The sequence below is a fragment of the Microcebus murinus genome, chromosome 16 (genome assembly GCF_040939455.1).
Source record: "Microcebus murinus isolate Inina chromosome 16, M.murinus_Inina_mat1.0, whole genome shotgun sequence".
NCBI lineage: Eukaryota > Metazoa > Chordata > Mammalia > Primates > Cheirogaleidae > Microcebus > Microcebus murinus.
The window spans coordinates 13,339,464-13,355,016 of record NC_134119.1 but is presented as its reverse complement, the minus strand read 5'-3'; the positions used below and the strand labels follow the sequence as shown (position 1 = coordinate 13,355,016).

Sequence of the window (15,553 nt, the reverse complement as noted above, 5' to 3'; positions counted from 1 at the left end):
TGGGAGGGGGTGGATTCCGCGCCGGTGTTTGAGGGTGCTGCAGATTCTCTGTCTGTCACCCTTTTATTGAGCACCTGGAGAAAGAACACACCCAGAACGGGTTCTGAGCCCCTCAAGAAGAAGAGCGTCCAGCCTGGGTGACAAAGCGAGACCCTGTCTCAAAAAAGAAAGATGATGAGTGCTAAAACGTTGCGCCGCCGATAAGCTTGTGTGGAGGACAAAGCCTGTGACGGAAACTCCAAGAAGCCCCGCTTAAGCCAGCGTCCCGAGTGGCCACTTCTGCAGAACGTCACCCTGAGGGCTAAACCCTCCCAATTTTCTTTTCCCCTGCAGGCATCAGCACACCGGCTGCCCTGGGAGTGCCCCAGCCCGTTGCAAGGTGAGTGGCATCGCCTCTTCCCCTTCTCACACCCTCTCCTTTCCTCTGTCTGGGAGCTGGGAGTTAGGAGAGAGGCTCTGGAGCCGGACTCCCTGGAGAGGAGCCCCAGAACCTCCTGGCTGCACCACCTTGGGCAAGTGACTCCACCTGCTCAGGCCTCAGTGTTCACATCTGGGAAAGGGGCACAGCATGCTGCCTACCCCATGAAATAAGCAAAAACAAGGAAAAAAGCACTTAGAACGGGGCCTGGGGCAGAGTGTGCTGAGAGCGTTAGCTGTTATTTTCTTCTTTCTTCTCTTTGTTCTCTTTTAAATTCTTTTCTCCCTTCCCTTCCTCTCCTCTCCCATGCATAGACTTTCTTGATCCCTTCCTCCCCTCCTCTCCCTCTCTCTTTTCCTCCTCCCTTCCCTCTCCCTCCTTTCTCTCTGTGCCTCTCCGTCCCTCTTGCTGTACCCCCTTTCCCCTCCTCACCCCCTTGCTTCTCTCTCCACCTTCCTCCCTCCCTATTTCTCCCCGCTTCCCCTCTCTCCTTCCACCCTTTCTTCCCACTCCAACGTTCACACATCGCTCCTTGACACCAAATCCCACAGGACACAGTCCCTGCCCCTGCGGAGCCTCCAGTCCAGTGGGGGACACAGACCAGTGAGTCAGGGGTCTCAACCCGGTGGCGTGAATGCGCCGCCGTAGGCTCGCACGCGCCGGGCCGGTGGAGCGCGGTGCTGGACGGGCCTTCACCGGGCCCCGGGCCTGGCCGCGTGGCCAGCGTGGCCCTCGGGCCAGGCGGTGAGCTCTTCAGCGCCTGGAAATCTTCCTTCCTCACCAACACAGAAGACGACGTTTAAAAGGAAGACGTTTCCTCAGCCTTCGCTTCCCTCTGGAAGGTGTTTTGGGGAGTTGTTAGTAGCAACGGAGCGCTGCTACATCTATCTGCCTCCTTTTTAAGGCCTCGAGGTTGGAGAGCTCCCCCACCCTCTCTCTGGGTTTTAACTTTAGCCCCAGTTTAATGCAAGTCATTTACATGGGGTTTGCTGGGAAGCAGGAGTTGATCATCTCGGATCTCCACCTTTCGCTTCTCTCCTAAGCAAGGGTATGAATCGCGAACATTTTCCAAATAAGGGTCTCTGCTCAGCAGGAAGTCCCAACCCACCAGACGTTTGCTTTCCAGGCGCCCCGTGGAGCCGGAACACTGACTGATGAAACACCTCCCGGGGCGGCTCTGGCATCTCAGCTCAAATGAGTTGCTTGTGCATTTTGAAAGAAGTTCCCCACAATTAACGTTTATTGCAGCAGTCGTCAAAAAGAAAGAAGGACAGGAGGACATTTGCTTATAATCCCATAAACGTTTGCATTCATCTTCCCCTGCCATGCAGTTTCCTAGGAACTCTGGAACCAAACAGCTTTGCCTAAAGTGATGTCATGTAGCCAAAATAGAATAAGGTACAGCATATCCGGGAATCTCAGCAAGATGTGCCAGTGTACAGATGCCAGTTACCATAGTTAGATATGCAATGTCAAGCTGACCCAGCCGTGGTGTCCAGGCAAAGTGACATTAGAGGTGGGGTTAAGAGTATGGCCTCTGCAGCCAGGGCTCAAACTCTGTATCGCTGTGTGCCTTTGGCATGCCATTTAGTCTCTCTCTGCCTCTGTTTTCTTATCTGTAAAATGGGGATAGGAATAGTAACTGTCTCTAAGAGTTGTCACAGTCCTTGGGAGGCTTACGAGAGCCAATCCACATAAAGCAGACAGTGTCTGGCACATCATAGGCAGGAGAATTGTGAGCTACCTTTACCACTCAGTGAAGTGGGCCTAGAGCGGACTCTTGCAGACAGCGTGTGGCACTCAGTCCAAAGGGGAGGCTGCTCCTGCTCAAACCCAGCTGACAGCACCACGCGGGAGTGCAGACCCAGGCTTCCCGAGGCACCTGCTTTCCAAGAGAAGGGGGAGATCACCTGTGTGTGTGTGTGTGTGTGTGTGTGTGTGTGTGTGTGTGTGTGTGTAATGTCCTGGTTTTAAAATATTGTCACCGAATTCAAATTAGGAAAAAAAAAATAACTGCACTGGCCAAAAAAATTATATTCATGAATCCTTGGACAAAATATGGCCCCTGGCCCACCACTTTGCCCCCTTGGTGTTAGAGCAACTCACCTTGACTTCATTTATTGCTACCTGGGTGAATCCCAGACGTGTAAATGGGAAGCAGCAAAGGTTCACGGTTACGAGTGTGGGCTCTGGAGTCAGACTCCTGGCTTTAAGTTCTAGATTTACCACTTTCTTGCTGCGACTTGAGCTCTCTGAGTTTTGGTTTCTCATTTCTAAAGTGGGAGTTATTGGAACCTCCACCCCAGAGAGCTGATAAAAGCATCTATGACATACAATGTACATAGCAGGCCTATGCGACATGATTTTCAGCCCATAGTAAGAACACAATGATCGGTAGCTGTCATATTACAAATATTTTTCATAAGTGGCACTTTAAATCCTAGCCTTTTATGGAACCTGTTGTTCACCACCAAGTACAGAATCCATTTGTTGGTTGCAAGCAATGAAATCAATTCTAGCTGATGTAAGTCTAAAAGGACATTTTTGAGAATGTCTCGAGTAGCTCACAACATAAATGAAAGTGAAATAATCAGTCCTTGAGGAAGACTAAGAATGTGACAGATCCTGGAATCCCAGCAATACGAAGGAACTAAAAGCAGTCTTTTCAAAGTGTGACTGTTGCAATGGATTGCTCAGCCCAAGATTTAAATTCCCAGGACAGAATCTGATTGGATGATCTTGCATCATGTGCCCACCCATTGGCTAAGAGCAAGGCGTCTTGATTGACAGCCCTGTTAAAGCTGCAGTCAGTTTGGAAGGTGTCTAAATTAAGGCAATTGGGATGACATAGGCAATGCCGCAGTCATCAATAAACCCTGAACTCTCAGTGGCTTCACACAACGAAGGTTTGTTTCTTACTCACATAAAGTCCGATGTGGATGGGGCAAAGGTCTCCAGGACAGCTCTCCTCCACAAGCTGACACGGGGATCCAGGATGTTTCCATATTATGGCTCTTCCATCTCAACCTGTGACCCCCACAATTGCTGCCAAAAGAGGAGGGAGGGCAGGAGGGGCGCAGGGGGATGTATTTGTTTGCCAAGCCTGGGTGGCTTACAGCATATCTACCCACATTCTGTTGCACTGAACACAGTCACAGGGTTGAATCTGACTGCCAAGGGGAAAGAAAATGTGAAAAAGGAAAATGAAATGGGACTTGGTGAACGTGTATGTCGTCTCTGCCCTGGAAAGAGTAAATGCCCAAAGAAAAGTGGTGATGCTGATGCCAGGATAAGAGGGAAGGGAGGCTGGGCTGGGCCCGGAGAGCTGATCTTGTCTCCCTCCGCACAGACCGTGCCCGCGTGTCCTGCCCAGCCAGCCGCGCACAGCCATGGCAGCCTACGGCCAGACGCAGTACAGCGCGGGCATCCAGCAGGCTGCCCCCTACGCGGCTTACCCACCTCCGGCACAAGCCTACGGAATCCCTTCTTACAGTGAGTACCAGGCACGCCCTTTTTTCCCTCCCGGGGTCCCCACGCCATGTCTCTGTTTGCCTATCGCCTCAGTTAAATGCAGAATGATAAATGGAGCCAGCCTAATTTTGGAATGCATATAGGGGGAAAAGGGAGACACTTTGCATATGGTTCAACTCTGTAGACTATATCAGGACCTCTTTTCATTGCAAGAATCAGAAACCTAGCCGAAGCTGGTATAGGAAGAATAGGAAGTGAATGATTCACATAGTAGAGATGTAGGGATACGGCTGGCATCAGGTACAGCTGGATCTGGGTGCTGAAATGACATCACGAGGAATGTGTCTCACTCCATCTCCGGATGCTCTCCTCTGAGTTGGCTTTACCCCTGCACAGGTTCCGCCTGCGTGGCAGCAAAGACGGTGCCCATCTACTCTGGGTTTGCGTCCTTTTAGCCCAGCTCTCCCATGGACGGAGAGCTCATCTCTCTTAATCGTTGCGCCGGAATCCCATATTGACCTCACTGGCCCAAAGCAAGGAGAGGGGTGAGGGAGACAAGGAGGCTGAAGCATATGGACTGTGTATGGGGGGAAGTAGGTTTCTCAAAGGAAAACAGAGAGGTGGTATCAGAAGGAGAAATGGAGGTGGGGGTGGGGCAGTGCAGAAGCAACAGGCTTTGACCGTCCACACCTTACGGCTAGGAAGTGAAGACCCGGTGAACCGGGCTCACCATGCACCACTCCCCTGGCCCTGCCTCTGGCCCGTACTCACGCCCTTCCCTCCCCTCTTCATTGATGTACAACCAAAGCTCTTTTGGTAGCAAATGACAAAAACCCAACTCATCAACTTAAGGAAACAAAGGAGGTCATTGCCTACATAGCAGAAAAACTTCAGAGCACTGGCTTCAGGCAGGGTTGGATCCAGGTACTCAAGAGACAATATCAGGAATCGGCCTCTGCTTCCCTTCGTGTGGGCTCCAGTGTCAGGCAGGCTCTCCCATGGTGGTGGCAACGACATTCCTGGGCGTCCGAGGCTGCAGTGCCCCAGTAAGAACTGCTCCTGTCCAGGACTCCCCGTCCAGTGCCAGGAGTTTCTCCGACTGGACTCCCATGCCCACCCAAGAAGACAGAATGCTCCGGATGGCCACATTTGGCCACATGCCCACCCATGGAACCAGGTCGGCCTCACCCAAAACAGCTAATCTGGGCGGGAGAAGGGAGGGGTTCCCAAAGGAGCCGGAGGGAGGTGGAAACCACAGACGCCGCTGCGGATGGCTTTACGGTCCACCCAAATCCATGGTCTCTGGTGGAAGGGTCGGTGGGCGGGAGACCTTCCTTCCAGATTCAGCTGCCCTGACTCCAGCCTCAGTTTCTCCAACTGTACAATTAACACGTTCATCTCGTCTTCCCAACCAGATGGTGTTACTTCTGTTTGAGTGCAGAAGCCAAAATCTTATATTTCTTTCCTTCCTCCTCTTCCTCCCTGCCTCTGCCCTGTTAATTCATTAGTTCATTCATTCATTCGACATGGAGTCATGAGCTAGGCGTACAGTGGTCAGCAAAGCAGAACGGGCCCTGTCTTCGTGGCGCTTACAGCACGAAACAGGTGCTCGAGCAGCACTGGGTCCACGTTTTTGGTGTCGGGAGTAGGTGGCTCTAGGTTGATGGGACGTCTATAGACAGTTGCTGTCGCCTAGTCTGCCACAGCCCCCACCCGCCCCATGGTAATCGCTTGACTTATCTGCCTGTCCCATGAAGACATGTGAGTTTGCAAACCCCAGCCTAGAAGAAGATAAAAATTAAACCAATTTTTAAATGGCATGTGTTACTTCAAACCATGATGCACGCTGTAAGGGAAGAGAAGAAGCTGGCAAGAGAGAAGACAAGGAAGACTCATCTGAGGTTCTGGGGCCAGGGAAGGCCTTTGCAACGAGGAGCCACGCAGCTGGGAATGGAGAGGTGGCAGTGTGTGGACGCAGACAGGAGAGCGTGGGGCGGGGGGGCGGCCACAGGAGGGACCTGGCAAGTCTGAGACAGCCGGGGCCTGGAGCGGGTGGGAGATGCAGTGAGCAAGGCGGGAAGGGCCTCGGAGGCTAGAAGGATTCAGGGTTTTATTGCAAGCGAGAAGGGAAACCACTGGAGAGTTTGTGAGCAGCGGGCGATATGGTTCAGTCCGGGTTTTCAAAGATCACTTGGCTGCTGCGGGGAGGCCGGATCGGAGGGAGTGGCGGAGTCGCGGGAAGGCCCTCGGAGACAGATGGCGCCTGGAGCAGGAAGTGCTGGAGGCCCGGGCAGGGCCGCAGCGGTGGGCAGGAGGAGACAGGGGCAGGAGGGACTCGCAGGTGGGATTGACAGGTCATGGCGGGGCAGCCAGTCCGGCATTAGCAGTCGTCACCACCGTTGACTGCCTGCCACTCACATTGGTTTATGTCCATTCATTCCTTTAATCCCCACCTCAACCCTACAAGGAAGGTCATGCCATTATCCTCCCTCGAGGGATAAAGAAACAGAGGCTCAGAGGGAATAGGAAACTCACCCAAGGTCACCCAGCTGGTTGGTGGCAGAGGTGGAACTAAACCCAGGCAGCCCGGCTCTGGGGTCCAAGCCCTCCCCGCCGAGCTCCGGGGCCTGGGCGTGCACTGCGTAAATCCTGGGGGATTACCGGTGACAGGCCTCGGCCAACAGGTGTGGGCATCTCTTCTAACTCTCTTCCCCTCCTTTGCTAGAAGGCTTATGATACAATCGCACGTAAGTTACCCCGCTTGGCTGACAGCCAAGAAAAATGAAGCCATATTATTTTTCACATAAAAGAGAAAACTAGTCCCGCTCCCAGACAAAACATGGCATCAGATGGAAATTAATTTGGTTCAAAGTTATTTTACCGTCTCAGTTACTCTCAGAGAGTCTGTTCCCGAACAATGCGTTGTAGGTGATAAGAGCACATGTCTTGGAATTCTGCTGCCTGGACTCACGTCTCGCCCCTGCCTGTCACTGGTTGCAGGACACTGGGCGAATGGCCTCACCTCCCTGTGCCTCAGTTTCCTCGTTTATACAATGGAAGTAATACTAATCTGGCCTCATCATGGTTCTTGTGAGGATTAAATGAGATCACCTATTAAATATATATCAAGCGTTGGCTAACTTTTTCTGTAAAGAGCCAGGTGGTAAATATTTTCCACTTAGTTTGCCATACGGAAGCTCTGCTACTGTGGCATGAAAGCAGCCAGACAATATGTAAACTAATGGGTATGTCTGTGTTCCAATAAAGCTTTATTTACACAAACAGGCAGTGGGGCCAGATTTGGCCCATGGTCTCTGATCTAGGTAAAGAGCTTCCTCAGAGGGCCTGGCCCAAGAAAAATTCTCAGTGAATGCCAGCCGTATCGGTAGAAGCTGGGTTGCCACCTACACACATCTATATTGTCCATGTCACTGAACAATAACAGGTGGGACGAAAAACTATTTCCCTTCGCATATACCCGTGCCCCAGCAGGAGTGTTTGCTCATCGTCTGGGCAAACTTTGTTGACTCTCGTTGGGAAACTTTTTTCATTGCTCCTTGGCAAATAGCACTATTTACTTTTGTTTAAATAGCTTCAGGGAAATAACACAATTGAGAAAACTAGAGACAAGGACATTGGGAGTATTGCATATTTTTTTCTCAATTTCTTATGCAATATTAAAGACATATATAAAAGCATAAAGAGTAATACTACAAACACCCATGAACTGACCATGCAACTTAAAAATCAAAGGAGGTGGCCTTCCTTCCTTCTCAGAGATTCCACACCCCTGATTTTGATGTTTATCATCCCCTGCATTTCTTTTTGTAGAAGAGGGAGCAGCAGACTTTTTCTGCAAAGAGCGAGAGAGCAAATATTTTTGTCTTTGCAGACCATGCAGTCTCTACTGCAACCACTCAGCTCTTCCATTGTGGTGTGAAAGCAGCCACAGACAGTATGTAAATGAATGGGCATGTCTGTGTTTCAATAAAACTTTATTTACAAAAGCAGGAAACAGATCACATTTGTCTATGGGTTGTAGTTTACTGACCTGTGATGTACAGTATTTTAAGCATGTTTTAAAACTTTATGTACTTTTAGTATGCATTCTTTTGCAACTTGCTTTTTTTCCACCTAATGTTATATCTATAAAATTTATCCCTATTCCTACATGTAGATATAGTTCGTTCATTTCCACTAATGCATCATATTCCATTATTTGACTGTATTATAATGCATTTATCCATTCTCTGTTAGATGGTCGTTTAGGGTTTGGGGGTTTTATGTTTGCCTCCCATTCTGTAGGATGCTGCAGTCACCGTTTCTGTGCATTTCTCAGAGATAGAAACCTAAGAGTAGAATTTCTGGGTTATGAGGTATATATATGCACCTTCCTCTTTCCTGGATGACAGTAGAGCATTTTTGTTGTCTATGGCTGTGTGACAAGGCACCCCAAAACTTAATGGCTTAAAACAACACTGATTTATTATTTGTCCTAATTCCTTTGGTTGGCTGGCTGGGCCTCCTGTTGTCTCCCCAGTTCCTGCCATGCTGCTGTATTCGACTGGCAGGTCAGCTGAGGGCTGGCTCAGCTGGGCCTCCCTCTAACACGGCCTTCATCCTGGGCCTCTCCACGCCGTGGCGGGCTCAGGGGTCAGGAGGGCGAAGGTAGAGGCATCAAAGACTCTTGATGCCTAGTCCCCATATTACCCACGCTCACGCCAGCCGCTCTGTCAGTCCAAGCATGGCACGGGGCCAGCCTGGATTCTGCGGGTGAGAGAATGGTCTCCACCTCTTGATGAGAGGAGCTGCAAAATATCGTGCCCGTGGTTTTCAACCTAGCACAGCAGATCCAAATTTCTTAACGAAGAAGCAGAGGTCTGCTCCAAGGGAAAACGAATCTGTCGGCATCCAGTGGTGGAATTGGAAACTCAGGAACCGGGAGGATTCCGTGCTCAAACACAGAGTAGACTCTCCTTGTCTATCTTGTAGGATCCTTTAACACCTTCCTGTGCTGCTCCCAAGAGAACGGGATGGGCCGGGCCTCCATGCTGCCTCTGAAATGCCAGGGTGGGACTTTTCCTCCAGATAAGTTCCTGGGGTCCTGTGGACAGCAGAGGCCCTGCTTTGTCTTTCCTTTGCTCCCCATTGCTTGATTGCTTTAGGCAACCGGAGCCTGCAAGCTCACAGTTGGAGCAAGCGGGAGAGAGCTCAGTGAGAACTGTGGGTGGCAGGGCAGAGGCAGCTCTCAGGAATCATTTGTAAGGGTCACCTGCACTACGCTCCCTGGGTCACTGGGGCACCTGAGATGATCTTACATGGCATGTGCACAAATGGACTTTAATGGAATTTTGTAGTTACATATTTATTTTACTATGCATTGTATATATATATACACATTATATATTTATACACATATATATATGGCATATTGAGCCTATAGTTGCTTGGCAATTATTGCTTAGGGCAAGCAAGCAAATAGTTTTTAAATTGAGTTCATTTTTAAAAACACATGAAAAAAATGAGGTTGAACACCATGACTCACCTGCAATCCCGCCACTTTGAGGAGGATTGCCTTAGGCTAGGAGTTCAAGGCCAGCCTGGCAACACAGCAAGACCCCATCTCTATAAAAAATTTTTTTAAAAAAATTAACCAGGCAAGGTGGTGAGGGCCTGTAGTCCCAGCTACTCAGGAGGCTGAAGTGGGAGTATCACTTGAGCTCAGGAGTTACAGTGAGCTGTGATCATGCCATTGCACTCCAGCCTGGGTGACAGAGGGAGACCTTATCTCTTAAAAAAAAAAAAAAAAAAAAAAGAAAGACATGAAATGAATCATTGTGTTGATGGTAAAAAATGCATGAAATGAATTGTATCTGTGACCTGGGATACTGGAAGACCAAGACTGATACCAAGTCATTGGAGATGGGGAACTACTAATTTGGTCTAAAATCATCATTATATTCATGAGAAAACTGAGGCTTAGAGAGCAAGGGACCTGCCTAAGTGATATCACAGAGCCAGGACAGGAAATGAGGACTGAGCCGTGCAGCACAGTGGCTGATCCAAAATCCACATCACTGGGCACCTGCATCAATAGAGGGGCTGCTGATATTTTAAACACACGCCATCTCCTGTCTGTCCTCTGCCCAGAGCCCTCCAGGGACCCTCTCACTCAGGCTCAAAGCCAAAGGTTTTCTGCCCTGCCCCCACCTCCATGGCTTCTCTGACCTCATTGCCCACCCCTCTCTGCCCCCCTCACTCCACTCCAGCCACACAGGCCTCCTTGCTGCCTGCTCATCCAACATAGTAAGGACAGTCCTGCCCCAGGGCCTTTGCACACACTGTTCCCTCTGCCTGGACAGCTATCCCCCCAGGTATCCGCAAGTCTTGCTCCCTCACCTCCTTTGGGTCTTTGTTCAAATGTCTCCTCGCCCAGAGGACCCTCCCAGATCACTCTATTTAAAACTCCAAATCCCAACTTCCCTCCAGCCAACTTTGCTACTTCTTTCTCCGCTTTATTCTTCTGCCTAGCAGCTTAAGACTGTAAATGGAGTCCAAAGTCTTCAATGTGTTTGGAGGGTTGTGGTCGTGGGAGGTTAATAGGATGGCAGGGCAGCGTGTGTGCAGCTGGTCAGCTGAGCATGCCAGGGGTCTGGGAGCCAATCACGTTCTCTCCCTTGTTACCCAGGGAAGAATTTGTGTGGTTCTACAGACAGCGTTTCACTTAATGTTCTGCTGTTACTCTCCTCCCACTGGAACAGAAGCTCCAGGCACTGCTGTGTCTTCAGCGTCCAGATTCTGTATCTCCTGGGTTGTTGTAGATGCTGAGCAAAGAGTTGCAGAATGAACGAATGAATGAATGCATGCATGCATGCTCGTGGGTCTCTGCTGCTGACACCCACTCTGAAATGCACATGCTCACGTCACTGCTTCGATGAGCGGAAGCCAGTGGCACTTGTGGATAGTTCCTGAGCATCTCGGAGAGGCCTCTCTCTCTCTGCAGTGTCGATATTCATCAGACACAGGAACAGGAGGGCTGATGAGATCAGTCTGTCCCCAGGCCAAGCCTTGACTAGATGTCCTTTGAACTCAATCTCCTAAGGAGCAGTGTCTCTCAGCTGGTTTGAAAGACTAGTTTACGGGTTTTGCTTTTTTATTTCCAATCTGTCGCGAACTGATGCATTAGTAAAATAAAATGAATTACAAAAAAAATTAAATCTAAAAATTTTAAGAAGCATATAAAATGCAAGCCTAGAGATATGGCCTTGGGTGGCACTGCCGAGTCAGGACACTATGAAAGTTTCTGAATGTTTGCGTCTCAGTGTGTGTCCTTTCTCATCGTGAACTCGTGACTGGTGTGTGGACCACAATCTGGGGAAATTTACAAGACTCAACCCCTCACGTGCCTCTGCCGCATTCCTGTTCTCTTCCATTTCTAATGGGTTAGAATTTTATGATCCAATTCCTTGAGTGACAAAAGGAGAGTTAAAAAACTTTGCTTTCTTTCATATTCATTCATTCACCAGGCATTTTTCGAGCACCTGCTATGTGCCAGGCAGAGAGCCACGGATGAGGATACTGCCCTGGACAAGACAGACCCAGCCCCTGCCCTCTGGAGCTCCCAGCCTGAGGGGGCAGATGTCCAACAATGAACTGGGACGAGTGCCAGGCAGGAGAAGAACTGTGCACCGTGCAGGGACTGGCTTAGGCCATGAAAGGCCTTTCTGAGGAAACAACATTTAAGCTGAGAAACAGAGGATGAAAAGGCACAGGCCGGTGGAGAAGAAGGGATGTGCATTATAGGCAGAGAGAACAGCATGTGCAAAGGGCCTGAGGCCAAAGATATTCTTACAGTTTGTCTATAGCCATTTAAAATGAACAATGCCCATACCTTTTGATGCGGCTATTCCACTTCTTGTATCCAATGAAGACAAACACTCTGACGCTGCTTCAGGGGGTGTATCCATTCCATCTTGGGTTGTGATAGTAAAAACTGGAACCAACTTAGAGTCTGTCATCAGGGCACTGGCTGGCTGAATCAACAGTGCTATTCCAGATGTTGGATTTTCTTTCAGCCACTAACACGCGTGAGCCTAGCTGAGAACACGGCTTGAGCAGAGTGACTGAGGGAAGCAGGGAAAGGCAGTGAGGTCAGAGGGGTGGGCAGAGCCCATGCAGGGCCTTGGGGGTCAGCGCAGAGTTTAGAGTTTGCTCCAGGTGCACGGGGAGGCTGACTGTACCTGGTGCAACACTAACCACTCCCAGCGGACTGAGCAAAAACAAGGTGCTGTATCAATATTGCTTGCTGCTGTCATTATTGTTACTGAAGTCTTATACCAGCTATTGCATAAATTCCCAGCCTTTTATTGAGAAGCATCAAGATAAGGAACCTTGACTTCAGAGTTACCTGCCAGTTGCAAGGCCTCAAGCAGGTGGACTGGCTCTCTGAACCTCAGCTCCCACGCCTTCAAATTGAGGGAAATAACATTGCCTGTTCGGGCGAGATTGTTATGAGGATAAGGGAGCCGTGTGGGTGTTTTTAAGTGCCTCATTCCGAGCCTCATATGTTCATTCTTTCCTCCTCCTCTAATTTCCTGACAACCCTTTATTTCGTAAGAAAGGAGGCTTCCAGATTAGGGTTGCAGGAGAAACTCTCCAGGTCACCAAGCAATGAAACAGCCCCTCCAGCCTAGATCTTCCCACTCAGAATCCACCCAGTCTTACCTTGCTAAGAATCCTTTTGTGCTATGGGAGTGACTGGGTGAGAGGGAGGGAAACCTCAATTGCAAAACCATCCCCAGAACTAAAAATGTTCTTTAAAGCAATGAAACTTTAAGCAGCAACGAGATACTGGTTTACACCTAGAAGACAGACAGAGACAAGCGACGTTTGATGATACATTTGGTGCAGGGTGAGGGGCAGCAGGCGCAAACATTGTTTGGAGAGAATGTCCACCTGCAATCTAGAGAGCACCAGTTAGCACCACCCATGAATATTTAAGATGCTCTTGCCCTTGGACTCCACAATTGCAACCACTGGAATTTACTCAAAAGATATACTTGTACATAAACACAAAAATGTGTGTGTGTGTTATGACTATAAACTAAGCTGTAGCAAATACATATCTGTATTATATATAAGTATATCTATATCCATATATTTTCTGCATGTATACATGTAAGATACATTTGTTGTGCACGTGTGTGTGTATGTTGGCTGCAGCTTAGATTATAGGTCATAAAATCTCTAAACCACCCAGAAGTACATGGATAGGAGACTGGTTAAATGATGGGGAAGCCACACAACAGAATACTGCACAGCCATAAATACAGGATAAGGAAGAACTTTATAAGGTGATGGAAGGTGATTGTTATCATCTAGTACAAAGTAATAAAAAAATAGGAAAATACAGAATAGAATTTATAGAATACTCCCATTTTTAAAAGAAGGAATTATATATATTATATGTACGTAGATATTATACACATCAGCTTGCAGATGCACAGAGCCTGTCTGGAAGGGGACACAGAGGCTGGTCATAGTGGTTGCCGTGGGAGGAAGACCTGGGGTTTGGGCTCAAGATGAGAAGAGACATTTTTCCCTGTGCCTTCTGTATATTGGAATCGTCTACAGTGCATTTGTTACATTTTCAATAAAAAGGGCATGAATGGACTGTTGGTGACTCGGCTCCCCATCTCCGCACAGTCCCTCTCCCAGCCGGTTGCTCATGGGGCTGGCACCTGTGCTTTGGGGAAGCACGCAGAGTTTGGCTGAAGCAGAAGGCAGATTTGCAACTGTGGCCTTGGGATGAGCAGGTCCCCCCATGAGAAGAGCGGAGAGTGTGTCTTACAGCTAAGTGGCATCATCTTTGCAGATGAAAGATGGTTCATTTAACACCTTCAGCCAAAATCCTAGTGGACATTGAAGCACAGAGCTACTCAGTGGAGGAGGGGGCTGCAAACCCATGGACCTCCAGAGCCAGGCAGGAAGTATAGGCTGCCTGCCTGCCTGCCTTTGACTTCCCCACTTTTGTTAGTGTCCTGGAATATATACATAAAAAAATACAATTTCGATGGGAAAATAGCACCTTGAAACCAGCCCCAGTGTCATGGAGCTAGCGTGGAATCTGCGGTGACCTGGGAAACACAAATTGGAGAACCTTTAAGGACAGCCAGTCGTCACATGGGAATGCAGACATGGTGGTGCTGGGCCATCTTCTTGCTCCAGGAAGCCATAATTCCATAATCTTCTGATTTTTAAACAAAAGCTACTAATTCAGATTTTGCTTTAAAATATGCAGGCCAAGCAAAATGTGTCTGTAGGCTAACTTAAGCCGAAAAGCCACCAGTTTGCAATTCCTGGCTGGGAGGCTGATAAAATTGCATGCTGTCTTGACTCCGGTAGCTCTTTGGGTGACAAGCACTCATCCTAATCATGTGTCCTTGGTGGTTTTTGTTTTATGTTCTTTTTTTTTTTTTTTTTTTTCCTTTTTCAAAGGCATCAAGACAGAAGATAGCTTGAACCATTCCCCTGGCCAGAGTGGATTCCTCAGCTATGGCTCGAGCTTCAGCACCCCATCCACTGGACAGAGCCCCTACACCTACCAGATGCACGGTCAGTGTGCCACGGTGGCCCCTCTCTGAGTAGGGTGTCCATTCATTCACTCGTTTATTCAGCGGATTTATTGAGCACCTACTATGTGCCAAGCTCTGTCTCTAGGAGTAGAGTTACAGTAGTGGACTAAATAGATGAGATCAAATAGATGACCAAATAGATGAGATCTGCCCTCATGGCAGCCAAGAAAAACTGACAATGATCAAGTCAACAAATAAGCCGGATAATTTTGGAAGGGTTTGGATGTAATGGAGCAAATAACATGGTGTTGGGATAGAGGGTGATGAGCATTTGGGAGGTCAAGAGCGGTGGGATTTGTGACTTTAGATAAAGTCATCGGGGAAGGTTCTTTGAAGAGATGGCATTGGACCAAGACCCAGAGGGCGAGTGGAGCCAGCCACGTGGCCATCGCAGGGAAGGGCCTTCCAGGGAGCGACCAGCGCAAAAGCTGCATGGAGGGACATGTCTCAATGAGTTTGAGGCACAGAGCGGGGGCCGGCGAGGCTGGAGCAGAGTCCGAGGGCACGTAGGAGAGGAAGGTCTTGGAGAAAGAGCAGGGCCACATCACACGAAGCCTTGAGGGCTGTGGGAAGGAGGTGGCTTGTATTTTAAGTGTGATGGAAGTCACACAAGTCTATTGCAGAGACTCAGAAAAATGTCGGGCACTGGAATATTGGGCAGGCAGGTGGAGAAGCTGTTATTCCAGGCAGGCGGTTCCAGGCTCTGCACCCCGTAGGGTGGCCTTAGACAGGAAAGAAAGAACTCCATTGTGTAGCCCCTCACTGCACATGCCATGAAGAACCGGCTTGCTGGATCCTCCTGGGACCACCTCTCCCCTTTTGCCATCCAGGGGTCAAAGGTCCCTTCTCTGCTCTGATGCCCCCGGGGAGCATGCTGGGTTGCTGCATGGAGCAGAGGACTGATGGCAGTAATTTGGGAGATCCCCTTCCTGCTATTCTTCTCCTTCATGTTAGGTGGTAAGAATGACTATCAGGGGTCTGAAAAGTAAAATGTAAAACTGAAAGTGTAATGACAAGGTGGTGGGCTGGT

At 49.1% G+C, this 15,553-nt stretch overlaps 1 protein-coding gene across 1 annotated transcript in view; it reads left to right on the top strand.

Moving 5' to 3' along the window:
• EYA2 (EYA transcriptional coactivator and phosphatase 2) overlaps positions 1 to 15,553 on the top strand; it is a 188,333-nt gene that overhangs the window by 50,921 nt on the left and 121,859 nt on the right. The window contains exons 3-5 of the mRNA XM_012743007.3: positions 334 to 379; positions 3,768 to 3,910; positions 14,387 to 14,503. Coding sequence (XP_012598461.2) covers positions 334 to 379; positions 3,768 to 3,910; positions 14,387 to 14,503 — 306 coding nt within the window. The remainder of the gene's footprint in view (positions 1 to 333; positions 380 to 3,767; positions 3,911 to 14,386; positions 14,504 to 15,553) is intronic.